General features: G+C 43.1%; 1 protein-coding gene across 3 annotated transcripts in view; it reads left to right on the forward strand.

Annotated features, from left to right (window-relative positions):
• Positions 1–6411: 6411 nt before the first annotated feature.
• The window catches only part of SETDB1 (SET domain bifurcated histone lysine methyltransferase 1), a 39507-nt gene continuing 26757 nt past the window's right edge, over positions 6412–19161 (forward strand). The window contains exons 1-3 of one of the 3 annotated variants that reach the window (XM_023213640.3): positions 6412–6491; positions 7846–8116; positions 10148–10299. In XM_023213640.3, coding sequence (XP_023069408.1) covers positions 7857–8116; positions 10148–10299 — 412 coding nt within the window. In that variant the 5' untranslated portion in view covers positions 6412–6491; positions 7846–7856. The other 2 variants (XM_023213642.2, XM_023213641.3) reach the window with 2 other exon arrangements.

Consider the following 19161-nt stretch of genomic DNA (forward strand, 5'->3'; position numbering starts at 1 on the left):
AAAAAAAAAAAAAAAAAAAAAGAATCTCAAGATAAATTCATCCTAAATTATCTAGGTAAGTCTTAAATCCAATGACAATTGTTCTTAAAAAAAAAAAAAAAAAAAAAGAGGAGAAGACACAGGGAGACAGAGAAAAAGACCATGTGAACACAGAGACAGAGATCGGAATCACACAGCCACAAGCCAAGGAACCCTTGCTTGGAACCACCAGAAACTAGAAGAGTGAAGAAAGGATTCTTTCTCCCCTAGAGATTCTGGTACCGGTATGGTCTTACCAACACCTTGATTTTGGACTTCGGCCTTCAGAACTGTAAGAAAATAAATTTCTGTTGTTTTAAGGCACCCGGTGTGGTAACTTGTTATGGCAGTCATAGGAAATTAATACATAATATATGATGATGCAGATGATGGTCATGATTCTGATCATCATCCCAGCAATCTTTTCTTTCTTTTCGAGACAGAGTTTCATTCTGTCACCCAGGCTGGAGGGCAGTGGTGTGATTTCGGCTCACTGAAACCTTTGCCTCCCGGGTTCAAGCAATTCTCCTTCCTCAGCCTCCAGAGTAGCTGGAATTACAGGCATCTGCCACATGCCTGGCTAATTTTTGTATTTTTAGTAGAGACAGGGTTTCACCATGTTGACCAAGCTGGTCTCGAACTCCTGACCTCAAATGATCCACCCACCTCAGCCTCCCACAGTGCTGGGATTATAGGCGTGAGCCACTGCGCCCAGCCCCGAGGGATCGCTTAAGAGCAGAGGGAAGAAAATCATAGCACCTACTCTCCAAAGTCTGAAGTTAGGGAACTTTGATAGAGTGGTATATGAGCCAATTGGCAGGGAAGCTTTTAAGAGAATTCACTAGAAAGAAAGGGAGTACCTATATTGCTGAGCAAGACTTAATGTGGGTTTGGCTGAAGAGGATTGGTTTTAGTACAGCAGATGATGGAGAATCAAAGCCCTCACATCCAGCCACGATGGCCTAATATTCTAGTCAACAGTAACCTAGCATATGAGTATGAATTGAGAGCCATAACCTTGGAATCTAACTGGGAGGGCATCACTTGGGCTTATGCAGTGACTTGGACCAGCAAGCAGCCACTTCAGTGGAGACATATATCCATGGGACCACACTGGACTGGGTTTTAACAGTAATACCACATGGTACAGAGACACAACTCTAGTCATGCACTGTTAGCAGAGACCTGATAATTGGTCTCTGTTTCTGACTCCTGGATGTGGGACTGCTCCCTTCCTTAGCTTGAGTAAGCCTCCAAGGAAAATGGAGACGGAGGAATCAAAGTCTTCCACGGAAAATACTAGACTTTGCCTGCACCAGAACAAGATACTCAATTGTATTGGTTAAGCTGGCAGGGAGGTAAAGAGAGGATGTGGGGAGGGGGACAAGAGAGATATATGGTTTGATTTGATGAAAAGAAACTCAGGGCAAGGTGCAGATCAGGTGAAAAGCAGATTAGGATTGATGTCAGTTATGTCGGTGTTGTGTGGAAAAGTAAAATAAAAATAAAGGCTGGGCGCAGTGGCTCACACCTGTAATCCCAGCACTTTGGGAGGCCGAGGTAGGTGGATCACCTGAGGTCAGGAGTTCGAGACCAGCCTGGCCCAACATGTTGAAACCCCATCTCTACTAAAAATACAAAAATTAGCTGGGCTTGGTGGCACGTGGCTGTAATCCCAGCTACTTGGGAGGCTGAGGCAGGAGAATCGCTTGAACTTGGGGGCAGAGGTTGCAGTGATCTGAGATCACGACGCTGCACTCTGGCCTGGGCAAGAGAGCAAGACTCCATCTCAAATAAATAAATAAATAAATAAATAAATAAATAAATAAAGGGTTGATGTCAGCACTTGAGGACTGCAGTGTGTTCCCTCCAGGAACTCAGAGATTAACCTCTGAGTTAACATCTTCTTAACATAAGCTGCACGACAAACACATGATTAATGAGAGCATCAACATGCAGTCACAAGAGAATCACAGGTTTGACAATTATCTGACTTTCTCCAGTAATCTAAAAAAAGATGCATCAGGAAGAAGTGGATCATCTGTGGAAGCAGAAAAAGATGAGCAACCTAAAGTAAATCCATAAGGAGCCAGTACGAATGCTGTTCGAGAGAGGGGAGACTGGATGTGGTGGCCCACACCTATAATCTCAGGAGTTTGGGAGGCTGAGGTGGGAGGATCACGTGAGCCCAGGAGTTTGAGACCAGCCTGGGCGACATAGTAAGATCTCGTCTCTACTAAAAAATAAAAATGTAGCTGGGCATGGTGACACGTGCCTGTAATCCTAGCTGCTTGGGAGACTGAGGTGGGAGGATTGCTAAGGCCCGGAAGATGGAGGTTGCAGTGAGCTATGCTCGTGCAACTATACTCCAGTCTGGGTGGCCAGATAGTCCTTGGTATGGAGATTCAGGGAGTTGCAGCCCATGGACCCTCAGTTTGTTTGGTCTTATTGATCACATGATCTCTGCTAACCTCATGTTCTTAATCACTCCTTCCACCCACCTCAAACTGATAATTTATAGGTCCAATTGGTCTGCAGAGAAGTTATATTGGGCCAGGACCCTCCCACCACTAATGTGGGTGTGTCTGGTGGGTGTTGGGGTTCTACATTTGTGTTTTGAATCAACATTTTAAAAATTATTATTATAAAAGTAATACCTGCATATTGTAAAAACAATTTTTTCAAACATTACCTAAGGATAAAAAGGCAAAAAGTAGGTCCAGGCGTGGTGGCTCATGCCTGTAGTCCCAGCACTTTGGGAGGCCGAAGCGAGTGGATCACAAGGTCAGGAGATCAAGACCATCCTGGCTAACACGATGAAACCCCGTCTCTACTAAAACTACAAAAATTAGCCAGGCATGGTGGCAGGCACCTATAGTCCCAGCTACTCGGGAGGCTGAGGCAGGAGAATCACTTGAACTTGGAAGGCGGAGGTTGCAGTGAGTCAAGATCATGCCATGGCACTCCAGCCTGGGCGACAGAGCAAGTCTTCCAATCAAAATAAATAAATAAATAAATAAATAAATCAAAATAAATAAATAAATACATAAAAAGGCCAGCCGTGGTGGCTCACGCCTGTAATCCCAGCACTTTGGGACGCCAAGGCGGGTGGATCCTGAGGTCAGGAGATTGAGACCATCCTGGCTAACACGGTGAAACCTCATCTCTACTAAAAATACAAAAAATTAGCCAGGCGCGGTGGTGGGCACCTATAGTCCCAGCTACTGGTGGGGGGGGGGGGGGGGGGGGGGGAAGAGGGGGGAAGGGGGTGAACCCCGAGCTGGAGCTTGCAGTGAGCCGAGATCACCCCACTGCACTCCAGCCTGGGTGACAGAGCGAGACTCTGTCAAAAAAAAAAAAAAAAGAAGGCAAAAACTTATTAGATTATTGCCTTGTTTCCCATTCCTTCTTTCCAAAGGTAATTGCTACAAAGTCCATTTGTGCATATATATATACACACATATATACATACTTTCCAAATATTTTCCTTTCCTTTTTATTTTTAATCTAACCTTTTTGAATAGGCTATCCATTTTCAAGTTTCAAATTTCTTTTTTCTTTTTGAGATGGAGTCTTGCTGTGCCGCCCAAGCTGGAGTATAATGGCGTGACCTCGGCTCACTGCAACCACTACCTCCCGGGGTTCAAGTGATTCTCCTGCCTCAGCCTCCCTAGTAGCTGGGATTACAGGCACCCACCACCATGCCCAGCTCATTTTTTGTATTTTTAGTAGAAACGGGGTTTTACCATGTTGGCCACGCTGGTCTGGAACTCCTGTCCTCAGGTGATCCACCTGCCTAGGCCTCCCAAAGTGCTGGGTCAAATTTCAAAAGGTACAAAATGGTGTACTGTGAAAATTCTTACCTCCTCTTCAACTTTCTGTTCTCTCTTCACAAACAACCAATGTTAACAATTTCTTTCTTTTTTTTTTTTTTTTTTTGAGCCAGAGTCTCACTCTGTCACCCAGGCTGGAGAGTAGTGGTATGATCTCAGTTCACTGCAACCTGCAACCACAGCCTCCAAAGCTCAAGCAATTTTCCTGCCTCAGCCTCCCGAGTAGGTGGAACTACAAGCGCCCACCACCATGCCCAGCTAATTTTTGTATTTTTAGTAGAGACAGGGTTTTACCATACTGGCCAGGTTGGTCTCAAACTCCTGACCTCAAATAATCCACCCACCTCAGCCTCCCAAAGTTCTGGGACTACAGGTATGAACCACTGCACCTGGCCCAACATTAAAAATTTCTTGTGTATCCTTCCAGTGGTATTTTATGTACATGTGAGAAAAAAACATATATTATTACCATTAGTTACACAAAGGATGCCACACTATATACCATGTGCTGCACCAGTTTTTATTTAATATTGTATCTTGAAGATTATTCCACATCAATACACGCACAGCCTCCTTAGCTTTTTTTTTTTTTTGAGACAGAGTCTCGCTCTGTCACCCAGGCTGGAGTGCAGTGGCACGATCTCGGCTCACTGCAAGCTCTACCTCCCGGGTTCATGCCATTCTCCTGCCCCAGCCTCCCGAGTAGCTGGTACTATAGGCGCCCACCACCACGCCCGGCTAATTTTTCGTATTTTTAATAGAGACCAGGTTTCACCATGTTAGCCAGGATGGGCTCGATCTCCTGACCTCATGATCCACCCTCCTCGGCCTCCTGAAGTATTGGGATTACAGGCATGAGCCCAGCCTAGCTTTTTTTTTTTAAACACAGTTAAAGAGCATTATATTGTTTGAGTGTGCCATAATTTAACCAATGCCTGCCAATAGAAATTTACATTATTTTCAAATCTTTTGCTATTTCAAACAATTATGCTGCAGAAAATAATCTAGCACTTGAATCATTTCAAAAGTATGCAAATTCAAAAGTATGTAGCAGCCAGGCACAGTGGCTCCACTGCACTCCACTTGCACCACTGCACTCCAGCCTGGGCAACACAATGAGACTCCGTCTCAAAACAAACAAACAAACGAACAAAAATATGTCACTTAAAGTCCTAGAAGTTGAATTGTTGATTTAAAGAATATTGCAGGGCTGGCTGGGTGCCGTAGCTCATGCCTATAATCCTAGCACTTTGGGTTCTAGCTGCTTAGGCTCTGTTTCCAGCCTCACACACAAGGTTCTGGTTTGTACTTTTTAAATGAAAAATTGTGTGTGTGTGTGTGTGTGTGTTTGAGATGGACTCTCAAAACGGAGTCTCGCTCGGTCACTCAGGCTGGAGTGCAGTGGCGCGATCTCCTTTCACTGAAGCCTCTGCCACCAGGGCTCAGCGATCCTCCCGCCTCAGCTCCGGAGTTGCTGGGACCACAGGCGCGAACTACCACGCCTGACTTTTTTAATCTTGTATTTTTAGTTAAGATGGCGTTTCACCGTATTGCCCAGGCCAGTTTGGAACTCCTGGGCTCTAGCAATCCTCCCGCCTCAGCCTCTCAAAATGTTGGGATTACAGGCGTGAGCTACAGCGCCCGGCCTGGGGAATCTTTTCTACAGAAATAAAAGTACTAATTCAAAATTTTATTGAATTATTGATGTTTATTTTTATTGTTGCGCTATTTGTCGGGGCTGAGAACGGAAAACAATCTAAACAAATATGGTTTAACCTTACTATTCAGGTGTCAAAAATACAAGTTATTGTTGTTGTTTTTTGTTTGTTTGTTTCTGAGACGGAGTCTCGTTCTATGGCCCAGGCTGGAGTGCAGTGGCACAATCTCCACTCACCGAAAGCTCTGCCTCCCGTGTTCACGCCATTCTCCTGCCTCAGCCTCCCGAGTACCTGGGACTACAGGCGCCCACCACCCGGCTAATTTTGTGTGTGTGTGTATTTTTAGTAGAGACGGGGTTTCAACGTGTTAGCCAGGATGGTCTGGATCTCCTGACCTCGTGATCCGCCGCCTCGGCCTCCCAAAGTGCTGGGATGACAGGCGTGAGCCACCGCACCCGGCCAAAAATACAAGTTTTACCTTTTTTATTGGCTTCAGGTAATGTCCACATGTTAAATGAAAACAACAAAAATCTATATACAGGAACTTGTGCATACAAGACTAGAAAATTAAGCTGTATTACCTGAAAGGAGCGGAGTGGTGATGGGGCAAGAGAGAATTTTATCACGTTTTTCTTATTACATTTTGATAGCCTTTACAATTTGTATCACTTATGTAACAAAACAAACTCAAGTAAAAATGAGAGAATAAAGCTCTGAACCTATGAGTGCTTCCCTAAGTCTTTACACTATGAATGTAATAATGCGGCCACTAGTCGAGGGTGGTAGGACAGGCGGAGACTCGGTAATATACTCCTGGCCACGCCCACTCTTCCTAGCCAGTTGCTTCTCACGTGCGCCCCTGGAAGGCTCTTCCTTAACGCATGCGTAGTTACCTTAGTTTTCGTCGCCTCTGAGGGGCGCCCCACGACTTTGGATTTGACCCCGTCAGGCTACCGTCGTGGTGACCGGAACGGCACTAAAGGTTTGCTTCCGGGCGTTTCTTTTGCTTCCCCTTCCCTCCTTCACGCTTTCTCCCCTCCCCCTCCTCCCTTATCCCTTCGCTTTCGCTCTTTTCCGTCGAGGCTGACCCATGAGTTGTGAGTCTGGGGTCTGGTTGGTGAAAAAGAGCCCTTAAAGTTGGAAGACGGGAGGTGTGGGGAATACTGTTAATTGAGTTATTTGATGACCAAAGGCTTATCTGGGATATTTTGTTTGTGGGAGGGGGTCGGGCGAGGGTGGGAAGGAAGTCTTCCCCAAAGGCGAACGGGGGCGGGGCTGAACTGGGTTTGCGAATGGGTAGGACGCACCCCTAGAATAGGTAGCACGGGGGTGGGCTGGTGTGTGGGCAAAGGAAAATGGAAGCGTTGAAAAGCAGGTTTTGCTTTAACCGTTTGATTAAAAAAGCAGTTCACACGAATGTGTGAAGTATTTGGGTTGTGGATGTTAGGTAGCCACGTTTTATTCCCAGCCTGCTTTACTTCTCTGTACTTCAGGGGAAACCTTTTTGCTGCGAGCTTTGAATATCATAGACGTTTTAAAAAGTAAATTTCCACATGGAAGCAAAGTAATGTAAGGGGAAGAACTGATGAAAGAGAAAACACTGAATTAGTGAGTTACAAATCAACTCCATCCCCAGGTAGAGGTTTTGTTCAAATTAGGCATAGCATACAAAGATTTATCACATTAGTTAAGGAACACGTATAGACCACAAAAATATCTTCTTCTGGATTGGTTCTCTTCAGTATCCCAAAGCATTATTTTTAAAGTTTGGTTTGTTTTGAGACAGGGTCTCGCTTTGTCACCCAAGCTGGAATGCATGGTGCGAACATAACTCACTACAGCAGCCTCTCCTGGGCTCAAGCGATCCTCCCACCTCAGCCTCCTGAGTAGCTGGGACTAAAGGCATGCACCACCACACCTGGCTAATTTTTGTATTTTTTTTTTGTAAAGACGAGTCTTGCCATGTTGCCCAGGCTGGTCTTGAACTCCTGCCCTCAAGCGACCTTCCTGTCTCGGACTCTAAAAGTGCTGAGATTACAGATGTAAGCCACTGTGCTAGCCCAAAACATTATTTTCAGTAGCTCCCTACTGCTTAATGAATGTTCTCCATGCCCTCTCAAACTTTTAAATCTTTTTCAGGCCTGTTAGTGTGTAGTAGAAGATAAGAACTCTTAAAAATCTCAGCATCAGATTCTGGAGAATGGGGAGGGAGAACATGGACTATTTGAATAGAATAACAGGCAGCAGAATAGGAATTAGTTTTATTAGGGAACTGAAATTCTCTATTGATTATAGTTATAAGGACTCCAGTTTAATTTGTTTTCTGTTCCATGCAGAGGACAAAAGCATGTCTTCCCTTCCTGGGTGCATTGGTTTGGATGCAGCAACAGCTACAGTGGAGTCTGAAGAGATAGCAGAGCTGCAACAGGCAGTGGTTGAGGAACTGGGTATCTCTATGGAGGAACTTCGGCATTTCATCGATGAGGAACTGGAGAAGATGGATTGTGTACAGCAGCGCAAGAAGCAGCTAGCAGAGTTAGAGACATGGGTAATACAGAAAGAATCTGAGGTGGCTCACGTTGACCAGCTATTTGATGATGCAACCAGGTGAGAACTCCATGGAAAAATAGAAGGAAATCTCTCCATTGGGAGATATTTTTAGAGAATAATTGTTAATGACCTTGTACCAAGCATTTTATTTTATTTTTTGAGACGGAGTCTTGCTCTGTCACCCAGGCTGGAGTGCAGTGGAGTGGTCCCGGCTCACTACAACCTCAACCTCTCAGGTTCAAGTGATTCTCCCGCCTCACCCTCCCAAGTAGCTGGGATTACAGGCATAGCTACACGCCCAGCTAATTTTTTATATTTTTAGTAGAGACAGGGTTTCACCATGTTGGCCGGGCTGTGTACCAAGAATTTTATACTTTATGAAGTACAGATGTTTAGAACCTTACTCTTCCTTGAAGTTTATGGTCAAAAATCTGACCTTACAGTCAGCCATAAATATAATTTTCATCTGTCAGCAGCTAACATGATCAGCAGTAAGGGAGTCCAAGTCTTAAGTGCTTTCCCCTTCTTCCTCCTGTGTTCTGTCTTAGAACAATTGCTTCATTTCCCTAGTAAGATCATGCAGGGAGTGAGGATTGTAAAGAAATTCTGTCTTACATAACTCCGAAGCATTAATCAGTTCCTATACCCGCAAAAGATTTGTTTCTAGTGCTCTAGTTGTCACTTAGAATACATTTTTAAAAATTTATTATTATACTTTAAGTTCTAGGGTACATGTGCACAACGTGCAGGTTTGTTACATATGTATACATGTGCCATGTTGGTGTGCTGCATCCATTAACTCATCATTGACCTTAGGTATATCTCCTAATGCTATCCCTTCCCCCTCCCCCAGCCCCACAACAGGCCCTGGTATGTGATGTTCCCCATCCCGTGTCCAAGTGTTCTTATTGTTCAATTCCCACCTATGAGTGAGAATATGCGGTGTTTAGTTTTCTGTCCTTGCGATAGTTTGCTCAGAATGATGGTTTCCAGCTTCATCCATGTCCCTACAAAAGACATGAACTTAACCTTTTTTATGGCTACATAGTATTCCATGGTGTATATGTGCCACCTTTTCTTAATCCAGTCTATCACTGATGGACCTTTGGTTTGGTTCCAAGTCTTTGCTATTGTGAATAGTGCCGCAATAAACATCATACGTGTGCACTTGTCTTTATAGCAGCATGATTTGTAATCCTTTGGGTATATACCCAGTAATGGGATGACTGGGTCAAATGGTATTTCTAGTTCTAGATCCTTGAGGAATTGCCACACTGTCTTCCACAATGGTTGAACTAATATGCAGTCCCACCAACAGTGTAAAACTGTTCCTGTTTCTCTGCATTCTCTCCAGCACCTGTTGTTTCCTGACTTTTTAATGATCGCCATTCTAACTGGTGTGAGATGGTATCTCATTGTGATTTTGATTTGCATTTCTCTGATGGCCAGTGATGATGAGCATTTTTTCATGTGTCTTTTTTGTTTGTTTGTTTGTTTGTTTTTGTTTTTGTTTTTTTTCAGACAGAGACTTGCTCTGTCTTGCCCAGGCTGGAGTGCTGTGGCGTGGTCTCGGCTCACTGCAGCCTCTGCCTCCCGAGTTCAAGCAGCTCTCCTGTCTCAGCCTCCCGAGTAGCTGAGACTACAGGTGTGCACCACCACACCTGACTAATTTTTGTATTCTTAGTTGAGATGGGGTTTCACCATGTCAGCCAGGCTGGGGAGGTCAAATTCCTGACCTCAAGTGATCCACCTGCCTCAGCCTCCCAAATTGCTGGGATTACAGGCGTGAGCCACCACACCCGGCCAGGATAGATTTTCAGATAACAGCAAGGTAAATAATGAGGTAAGTTTGAAAGTAGTGTACTTTGGGCTTACTTTGGATTTTTGAGGAACTAGTCTGGAAACTAAACCACTATTTAAAACATTTTTCTATAGAAAAAGCATTTTAAATTCTAAACAGAGACACTTTGGAATGTGGCCCATTTAAATTGAGGACCGTATATACTTAAATATATATAAATTGTAATGGATTCTATATCTCTAATTCCTCTTCTGGCTTTGACTTTTCTGCCTGTGTTCCAATATTAGGGCAGTGACTAATTGTGAGTCTTTGGTGAAAGACTTCTACTCCAAGCTGGGACTACAATACCGGGACAGTAGCTCTGAGGACGAATCTTCCCGGCCTACAGAAATAATTGAGATTCCTGATGAAGATGATGATGTCCTCAGTATTGATTCAGGTAAGGGATGAGCTTTGGATAGGAAAGTCTCAGGATTGAAATTAAAACACTGGAAGATGAGCAAATGGAAGATAATAGAAGAGAGGAGAAACCGTTTTCACTAACTCCATATTTCAAACTGCCTGAGTTGGCTATTAAAGAGAAAAATGCAGCATTGTTAGTATCATAGATGTTCCCTGTGTGCTACAGCCTGATTGCATTACTTTGCTTTCCTCATTCTGTGTAACCGCTATTTTGGGGTATTCCATCAAAGAGTGGAATTACCAGGACTTAAAGTAAGTGTATGTTTTGTTGCTAGGATATAAAAAATATGGTTGGTTTTTGTGTATTGATCTTGTAGCCCACAACCTCATTAAACTCACATAGTTATAGAAGCTTTTTGTTGATTCTTTAGGATTTTCTTTTTTCTTTTTCTTTTGTTTTGTTTTCTGTTTCTTTTCTTTTTTTTTTTTTTTGAGACAGAGTCTTACTCTGTCGCCCAGGCTGGGGTGCAGTGGTGCAATCTCAGCTCACTGCAACCTCTGCCTCCCGGATTCAAGCAGTTCTCTGCCTTGACCTCCCAACTAGCTGGGATTACAGGCGCCTCCCACCCCGCCCCACCACCACACCCAGCTAAGTTTTGTATTTTTAGTAGAGTCAGGGTTTCATCATCTTGGCCAGGCTGGTCTTGAACTCCTGACCTTGTGATCCACCCGCCTTGGCCTCCCAAAGTGCTAGGATTACAGGCATGAGCCACTGCACCCAGCCGATTCCTTAGGATTTTCTAAAACTAATTCGTGCAAATAAAGTCTGTTTTACTTCTTCCTTTCTACCCTGGATATCTTTTCTTTTTCTTTTCTTATTGTACTCACTAAAACCTTCAGTACAGTGTTGAATATGTTTTAAGAGCAGGCCTGGCACAGTGGCTCATACCTGTAATCCCAGCACTTTGGGAGGTTGAGGTGGGAGGATCCCCTGATCCCGGGAATGGCCAACATAGCAAGACCTCATCTCTACTAAAAATAAAAAAAGTAGCCAGGCATGGTGGTGCACCCTAGTAATCCCAGCTACTTGGGAGGCTGAGGTGGAAGGATCTAAGTACAGGAAGTTGAGGCTGCAGTGAGCTGTGATCGTGCCACTGCACTCCAGCCTGATGACTAAGGGAAACTCTTGTCTTCAAAAAAAAAAAGGTTTTAAGAACAGACATCTTGGCCAGGTGCGATGGATGGCTCATGCCTATAATCCCGGCACTTTGGGAGGCTGACATAGGCGGATCACGAGGTCAGGAGATTGAGACCATCCTGGCTAACATGGTGAAATCCCGTCCCTACTAAAAATACAAAAAATTAGCCGGGCATGGTGGTGGGCACGTGTAGTCCCAGCTGCTCAGGAGGCTGAGGCAGGAGAATGGTGTGAACCTGGGAGGCAGAGCTTGCGGTGAGCTGAGATTGTGCCATTGCACTCCCGCCTGGGCGACAGTGAGACTGTGTCTCAAAAAAAAAGGCTAGATGCAGTGGCTCACACCTGTAATCCCAGCACTTTGGGAGGCTGAGGCTGGCAGATCACAGGGTCAGGAGTTCGAGACCATCTGGCTAACATGGTGAAACCCCATCTCTAGTAAAAATACCAAAAAAAAAAAAAAACATTAGCCAGGCATGGTGGCGGGTGCCTATAGTGCCAGCTACTCCGGAGGCTGAGGCAGGAGAATGGCGTGAACCCAGGAGGCAGAGCTTGCAGTGAGCAGAAATAGCACCACTGTACTCCAGCCTGGGCGACAGAGCAAGACTCTGTCTCAAAAAAAAAAAGACATCCTTTTCTTCTTCCTGATGTTAATATGAAAGCATTTGGTTGTTAACCATTAATTATGTCAGCAGTAGGTTTTCTATAGATGCCGTTGATTAAATTAAAGGAATCCCCTTCTAATCCTAGTTTGAGAGATTTTATTGTAGCCAAATTGGATTTTGGATTTTGTCAGCTTTTTCTATATCATTCTCCTATGTTCCTTTTGTCTTTTATCATATTAAGAATGTATTACAGTAGTTGTTTTTTTGGATGTTAAACCAACCTTGCATTCCTGGAGTAAACCAGCTTTGGTCTTGAGGTATAATTCTTTTTATATGTTGCTGGATTAGATTTGCTGATTTAAAGAAAAAAAAAAAAAAGATCTTGGCCAGATGCTGTGACTCATGCCTGTAATCCCAGAATCTTGGGAGGCTGAGTTGGGCAGACTGCTTGAGCCCAGGCGTTCAAGACCAGCCTGGGCAACATGGCGAAACTCCTTCTCTAATTTTTAAAAAAAAGAAAAAATTTTTTTACATTTATTTCATGAGGGCTATTGGTTTATAGTTTGGTTGTAGTGTCCTTGTTTGGCTTTGGTAGCAGGGTAATCTAGGCCTTATAAATGAGTTGAGAAGTGTTCCCTCCTCTGAGCTTGTATGGAATGATATTTCTTTCTAAAGAGTTTGATAAATTCAGTACTGAGGCCATTTTGGCCTGAACTTTTCTTTGTGGATTTTTAAAATCTTTTATTTTGGAATAATTTTATAGAAAAATTGAAAAAGTAATGGAGTTCCTATAGATCTCTCATCTAGTATATATGTCACAAGCAAACATTGGTATATTACTTTTATATAAACTCCAGGCTTTATTCAGCTTCTGGACTTTTTCTGTTCTGTGATCTAATCCAGGATATCACATTAAATGTATTCCAGTGTGATGTTTATTTTCTTCCTTTTATTTACAGGGTTTGATTTGTTCTTCTTTTTCTAGCCTCTCAAAGTGGAAGCTCACATTATTGATTAGACCTTTCTTCCTTTCTAACATAAGCTCTAAAGCTATTTATTTTCCCATAAGCATCGCTTTGCTGCATCTCATAAATTTTTTTCCATGCAGTGTCACTCTCAGGATATCATACATTTTTTTATGTTGTGTTTTCAGCTTCTTTCAACTTGACATTTTTAATTTTCCTTGTGGTTGTTTGATTCTAAACATTTGGGGATTTTTTTTATTTCTTTCTGTTGTTAATTTTTAATCAATTTTATTGTGTTCAGAGAATAAACTTTGTATAATTTTAGTCTTTTGAATGAATGAATGAATGAATGAATGAATGAATGAATGAATGAATGAATGAATTGATTGAGAAATTCTCACTCTGTTGCCCAGACTGGAGTGTGATGGCATGGTCATAGCTCACTGCAGCCTCAACCTCATGGGCTCAAGTGATCCTCCCACGTCAGCCTCCTGAGTAGCTGGAACTACAAGTGCATGCCACCACGCCCAGCTAACTTTTTTTTTGGAGTAGAAATAAGGTCTCACTATGTTGCCGGGGCTGGTCTCGAACTCCTGAGCTCAGGCAGTCCTCCTGCCTTGGCCTCCCAAGGTGCTGCGATTATAGACCTGAGCCATCATGCCTGGCCTGTTTCGTTTTTTTGTTTGGGGTTTTTTTTTTTTTTTTTTTCTGAGACGGAGTATCGCTCTGTCTCCCAGGCTGGAGTGCCGTGGACGGATCTCAGCTCATTGCAAGCTCCGCCTCCCGGGTTTACGCCATTCTCCTGCTTCAGCCTCCCGAGTAGCTGGGACTACAGGCACCCGCCACCTCGCCCGGCTAGTTTTTTTTTTTTTGTATTTTTCAGTAGAGATGGGGTTTCACCATTTTAGCCAGGATGGTCTCGATATCCTGACCTCATGATCCGCCCGTCTCGGCCTCCCAAAGTGCTGGGATTACAGGCTTGAGCCACCGCGCCCGGTCGTTTGTTTTTTTTTTTAAGACAGAGTCTCGCTCCATTGCTTGGGCTGGAGTACAGTGGCATGATCTTACTGCAACTTCTGCTCACTGCAAACTTTGCCTCCCAGGTTCAAGTGATTCTCCTGCCTCAACTTCCCGAGTAGCTGGGACCACAGGCACGGGCCACCACGCCCGGCTAATTTTTGTATTTTTAGTAGAGGCAGGGTTTCTCTATGTTGGTCAGTCTTGTCTCAAACAACTGACCTCAGGTGATCTGTCCACCTAAGCCTCCCAAAGTGCTGGAATTACAGGCGTGAGCCACCGTGCCTAGCCCTGTTTCTTCTTTATTGCCTTCTTTTAAGTCGAACAAACATTTCAGAAAACCACTGTCATTCTTCTGATTTTTCTTTTTCTTTTTCTTTCTTTTTTTTTTTTTTTTTTGAGATGGGAGTTTTCACTCTTGTTGCCTAGGCTGGAGTGCAATGGCAGGATCTTGGCTCACCGCAGCCTCTGCCTCCCGGGTTCAAGCAGTTCTCCTGTCTCAGCCTCCCAAGTAGCTAGGATTATAGGCATGCACCACCATGCCCGGCTAATTTTGTATTTTCAGTAGAGACAGGGTTTCCCCATATTGGTCAGATTGGTCTTGCACTCCTGACCTCAGGTGATCCACCTGCTTGGCTTCCCAAAGTGCTGGGATTACAGGAGTGAGCCACCACACCTGGCCCCTGATTTTTCTTTTTCTTAGCTTTCTTAAGAGGGGTTGCATCTGTACCTAATCATAATCTATTACAAATTACTACTGACTTAATTCTGGTAAAAATACAGCCACTTGGCACCAGCATACCTCTACTTTCACTCTCTATGTGATACTGTTGTCAAATATATTATAGCTACACGTTTAAAGCCAATAATTTAGTGTTAAAATTACTGCTTTAAGCAGTCTCATGTTTAAAGAAGGTAAGGGAAGAAAAGAAAAATATATATTTACCCAGATGTTTGTCATTTCTGTTGCTCTTCATTCCTTCCTGTGGATCTATCATCCAATGTCATGTTTTTCCAGGCAGATGGTTTCCTTTAATATTTCTTGCAGTACAGTTCTGCTGACAGTGGATTTTCTCAATCTTTGTTTACCTGGGATATATAATTTTTTTTTTTTTTTTTTTTTTTTTTTTTGAGACGGAGCTTTACTCTTGTTGCCCAAGCTGGAGTGCAGTGGTGAGATTTCGGCTCACTGCAACCTCTGCCTCCCAGGTTCAAGTGATTCTTCTGTCTCAGCCTCCCGAGTAGTTGGGACTACAGGCATGCACCACCACACCTGGCTAATTTTGTATTTTTAGTAGAGACAGGGTTTCATCCTGTTGTTCAGGCTGGCCTCAAACTCCTGGCCTCAGGTGATCCACCTGCCTTGGCCTCCCAAAGTACTGGGATTACAGGCGTGAGCCACTGTGCCCAGCCCTACCTGGGATATAGAATTCTTGATTGACAGAGTTTTCTTTCAGCACTTCGAATATGCCATACCTGTGCCCTCTAGCCTCTGTTATTTTTGATGGAAAGTCAGATGAAATTATTTTTGTACCATGTATATGAGTCAGTTTTGTCTTGCTGCTTTTAAGATTTTCTTTTTTTCCTCTGATGTTAGTTTGACTTGGATATATCCAAGTTCTCTCTTAATCCTACTTGAGGTTCATTTAACTTCTTGGATATGTAGATTCAAGTTTTTACCAAATTTGGAATATTTCATCTAATATTTCTCTATATATTTTTTTTCTGTTCTCTTCTGTCTCTCCCTGCTTTCTAGGATTTCCATTACATATATGGTGGAATACCTGACCTTCATTGTTTCACAAGTCTCTGAAACTTTGTTCATTTTTCTTCAATTTTCTTTCTGTGCTTTGGGTTGGATAATTTCTCTATATAGGTATCTATATATTCTAGTTCGTTGACTCCTGTTCTGAATCTGCCACTTAGACCCTCTAATGTATATTTCATTTCAGTTTTTGCATTTTCAACCCTGGAATTTCCATTTGGTTCCTTATTTTATAGTTTCAGTTTCTCTTGAGATTCTCTTAAGTATTAGTGTATTTTCATTTAACCTTTTAACTTAATTTCCTATAGTTCTTTGAACATATTTGTAAATCCAGTATCTGGGATCACTCAGAGTCAGTTTTATTGACAGGGTTTTTTGTCTTGAGTATAGGTCACACTTTCATGTTTCTTTGAATGTCTCTTATCTTTTTGTTGAATATTGACTATTTTAGATAATCTAGCAACTCTGAATTTTAATTTATTTTCCTGAGAGTTCCATATCCTAGTTTTTCTTTTCTTTTTCAATTAGTTAAAATGGAACGTAGATTCAATTTAGTTGAATCTGGGACTTAAATTGCCAAGTCTGTCTTCCCTGCAGCATACACCTGCTGATATCTCTGTTCAGTTTTTTTATTTTTAATTTTTTTTTTGAGACGGAGTCTCACTCTGTCACCTAGGCTGAAGTGCAGTGGCGTGATCTTGGCTCACTGCAAGCTCTACCTCCTGGGTTCAGACTGTTCTGCCTCAGCCTCCCGAGTAGCTGGGACTACAGGCACCCGCCACCACGCCCAGCTAATTTTTTTTATTTTTTTTATTTTTATTTTTTGAGACAGAGTCTCGCTGTGTCACCCAAGCTGGAGTGCACTGGCATAATCTCGGCTCACTGCAAGCTCCACCTCCCGGGTTCACACCATTCTTCTGCCTCAGCCTCCTGAGTAGCTGGGACTACAGGTGCCCGCCAACACGCCTGGCTAATTTTTTCTATGTTTTAGTAGAGACAGTGTTTCACCATATTAGCCAGGATGGTCTCGATCTCCTGACCTCGTAATCCACCCACCTCAGCCTCCCAAAGTGCTGGGATTACAGTCGTGAGCCACCCTGCCCGGCCTCTGTTCAATTTTTTTATTTTAACTTTTAATTTTTTAGCTTGGCTCCTAAGTATTGAGTTTTTTATTTTTATTTTTTGTAATAGTTTAGCTAGTGAGGTGAATGCATTCAGAGTTACATTTAGTTCTAACATCTCCCTTGGCTTCGACTTCTTCAACATTGTGTTGATGCATGATGATTAGCTTATTTACTTTTTGCAGCATGGTATTCCATTGTATGCATATGACACACTTTATCAATTTTCCTGATTGTGGACATTGATTTACATTTTTTGAGATTACAGATAACACTACTGCAAATAATCTTGTACATGTCTCCCGATGCATATGTGCAGGAGTCTTTTTAGGGTATATACTGTAAGAGAGTCACTAGTTCTTAGGACATAGAAACCTCAACCTTATTTGATATATTTTTTAGACAGTATCTCACTCTGTAACCCAGGCTGGAGCACAGTAGCGCTATCATAGCTTACTGCGACTTCAGCCTCCCAGGTAGCTGAGACTACAGGCACGTGCCACCGTGCCTGCCTGATTTTTAAAATAAAATCTGTGGGTTGCTCACAGTGGCTCACGCCTGTAATCTCAACACTTCGGGAGACCAAGGCAGGTGGATCACCTGAGGTCAGGAGTTCGAAACCAGCCTGGCCAGTATGGCGAAATCCCATCTCTACCAAAAATACAAAAATTAGCCAGGTGTGGTGGTGGGTGCCTGTAATCTCAGCTACTAGGGAGGCAAAGGCATGAGAATTGCTTGGACCCGGGAGGTGGAGGTTGCTGTGAGCCGAGATTGGGCCACTGCACTCCAGCCTGGATGACAGAGTAAGAATCTATCAAAAAAAAAAAAAAATTATATATATATATTATATATGTGTGTGTGTATATATACATGACATGTATGTATATATAATATATATGTGTGTGTATATATTACATATATAGTATTACCACCGAAGGGATTATTATACAGCCACTAAAAAAAAAAAAAAAAAAAAAGACAAACATAGGGGAATGTTGAGGACATTATGCTAAGTGAAATAAGCCAGTCACAAAAAGACAAATGATTTCACTTAGATGAAATATCTAGCATTCAATGGTGGCCTCCAGAGGCTGGAGGGAGGGGCCAATAGGGAGTGTTTAATAGGTGCAGAGTTTCAGTTTTGCAAGATGAAAGTGTTCCGGAAATGGATGGCAGTTATGGTTGCACAACAATATAAATATACTTAATACCACTGAATTATACACTTAAAAATTATTAGAGTCAGGTGCTGGCTTTTGCTTATGGTCCTGGCTACTCAGGAGATTGAGGCAGGTGGGTCATTTAAACCCGGGAGTTCAAGGCCAGCCTGGGCAGCGTAACGAGAACCTGTCTTTTGAAAAAGACAATAACAAATGTTGACAAGGATATGGAGCAATTGGAAAACCTTATAAATTGCTTATGGAAATGTAAAATGCTATAGCCACTTTGGAAAATAGTCTTTTGGTTCTTCAAAAGGTTAAACAGAGAATTACCATAACCCACCCACTCCTGGCTATATACCCAAGAGAAATTAGAACATATGTTGATGTAAAAACTGATAAATAAATGAATGTTCATATCAGCATTATTCGTAATAGGCAGAAGTAGAAACAGCCCAAATGTTCATCAGCGGATGAATGGATAAACCAAATGTGGTATACACATTCACCCATGTATTGACTGCTATAAAATATTATTCAGGGCCGGTCACAGTGGCTCAAGCCTGTAATCCCAGCACTTTGGGAGGCCGAGATGGGTGGATCACGAGGTCAGGAGATCGAGACCACCCTGGTTAACACGGTGAAACCCCGTCTCTGCAAAACAAAATACAAAAAACTGGCCGGCGAGGTGGCGGGCGCCTGTAGTCCCAGCTACTCGGGAGGCTGAGGCAGGAGAATGGCGTAAACCCGGGAGGCGGAGCTTGCAGTGAGCTGAGATCCGGCCACTGTACTCCAGCCTGGGTGACAGAGCGAGACTCTGTCTCAAAAAAAAAAAAAAAAGAAAGAAAAGAAAATACTATTCAGCCATAAAAAGGAAAGAAGGGGCTGGGCACGGTGGCTCATGTGTGTAATCCTAGCACTTTGGGAGACCAAGGTAGGTGGATCACGAAGTCAGGAGTTTGAGACCAGCCTGGCCAATATGGCCGTCTCTACTAAAAATACAAAATTTAGCTGGGTGTGGTGGCATGCTCCTATAATCCCAGCTACTCAGGTGGCTGAGCCAGAAGAATC

Source organism: Piliocolobus tephrosceles, chromosome 1 (assembly GCF_002776525.5).
Source record: "Piliocolobus tephrosceles isolate RC106 chromosome 1, ASM277652v3, whole genome shotgun sequence".
Lineage (NCBI taxonomy): Eukaryota > Metazoa > Chordata > Mammalia > Primates > Cercopithecidae > Piliocolobus > Piliocolobus tephrosceles.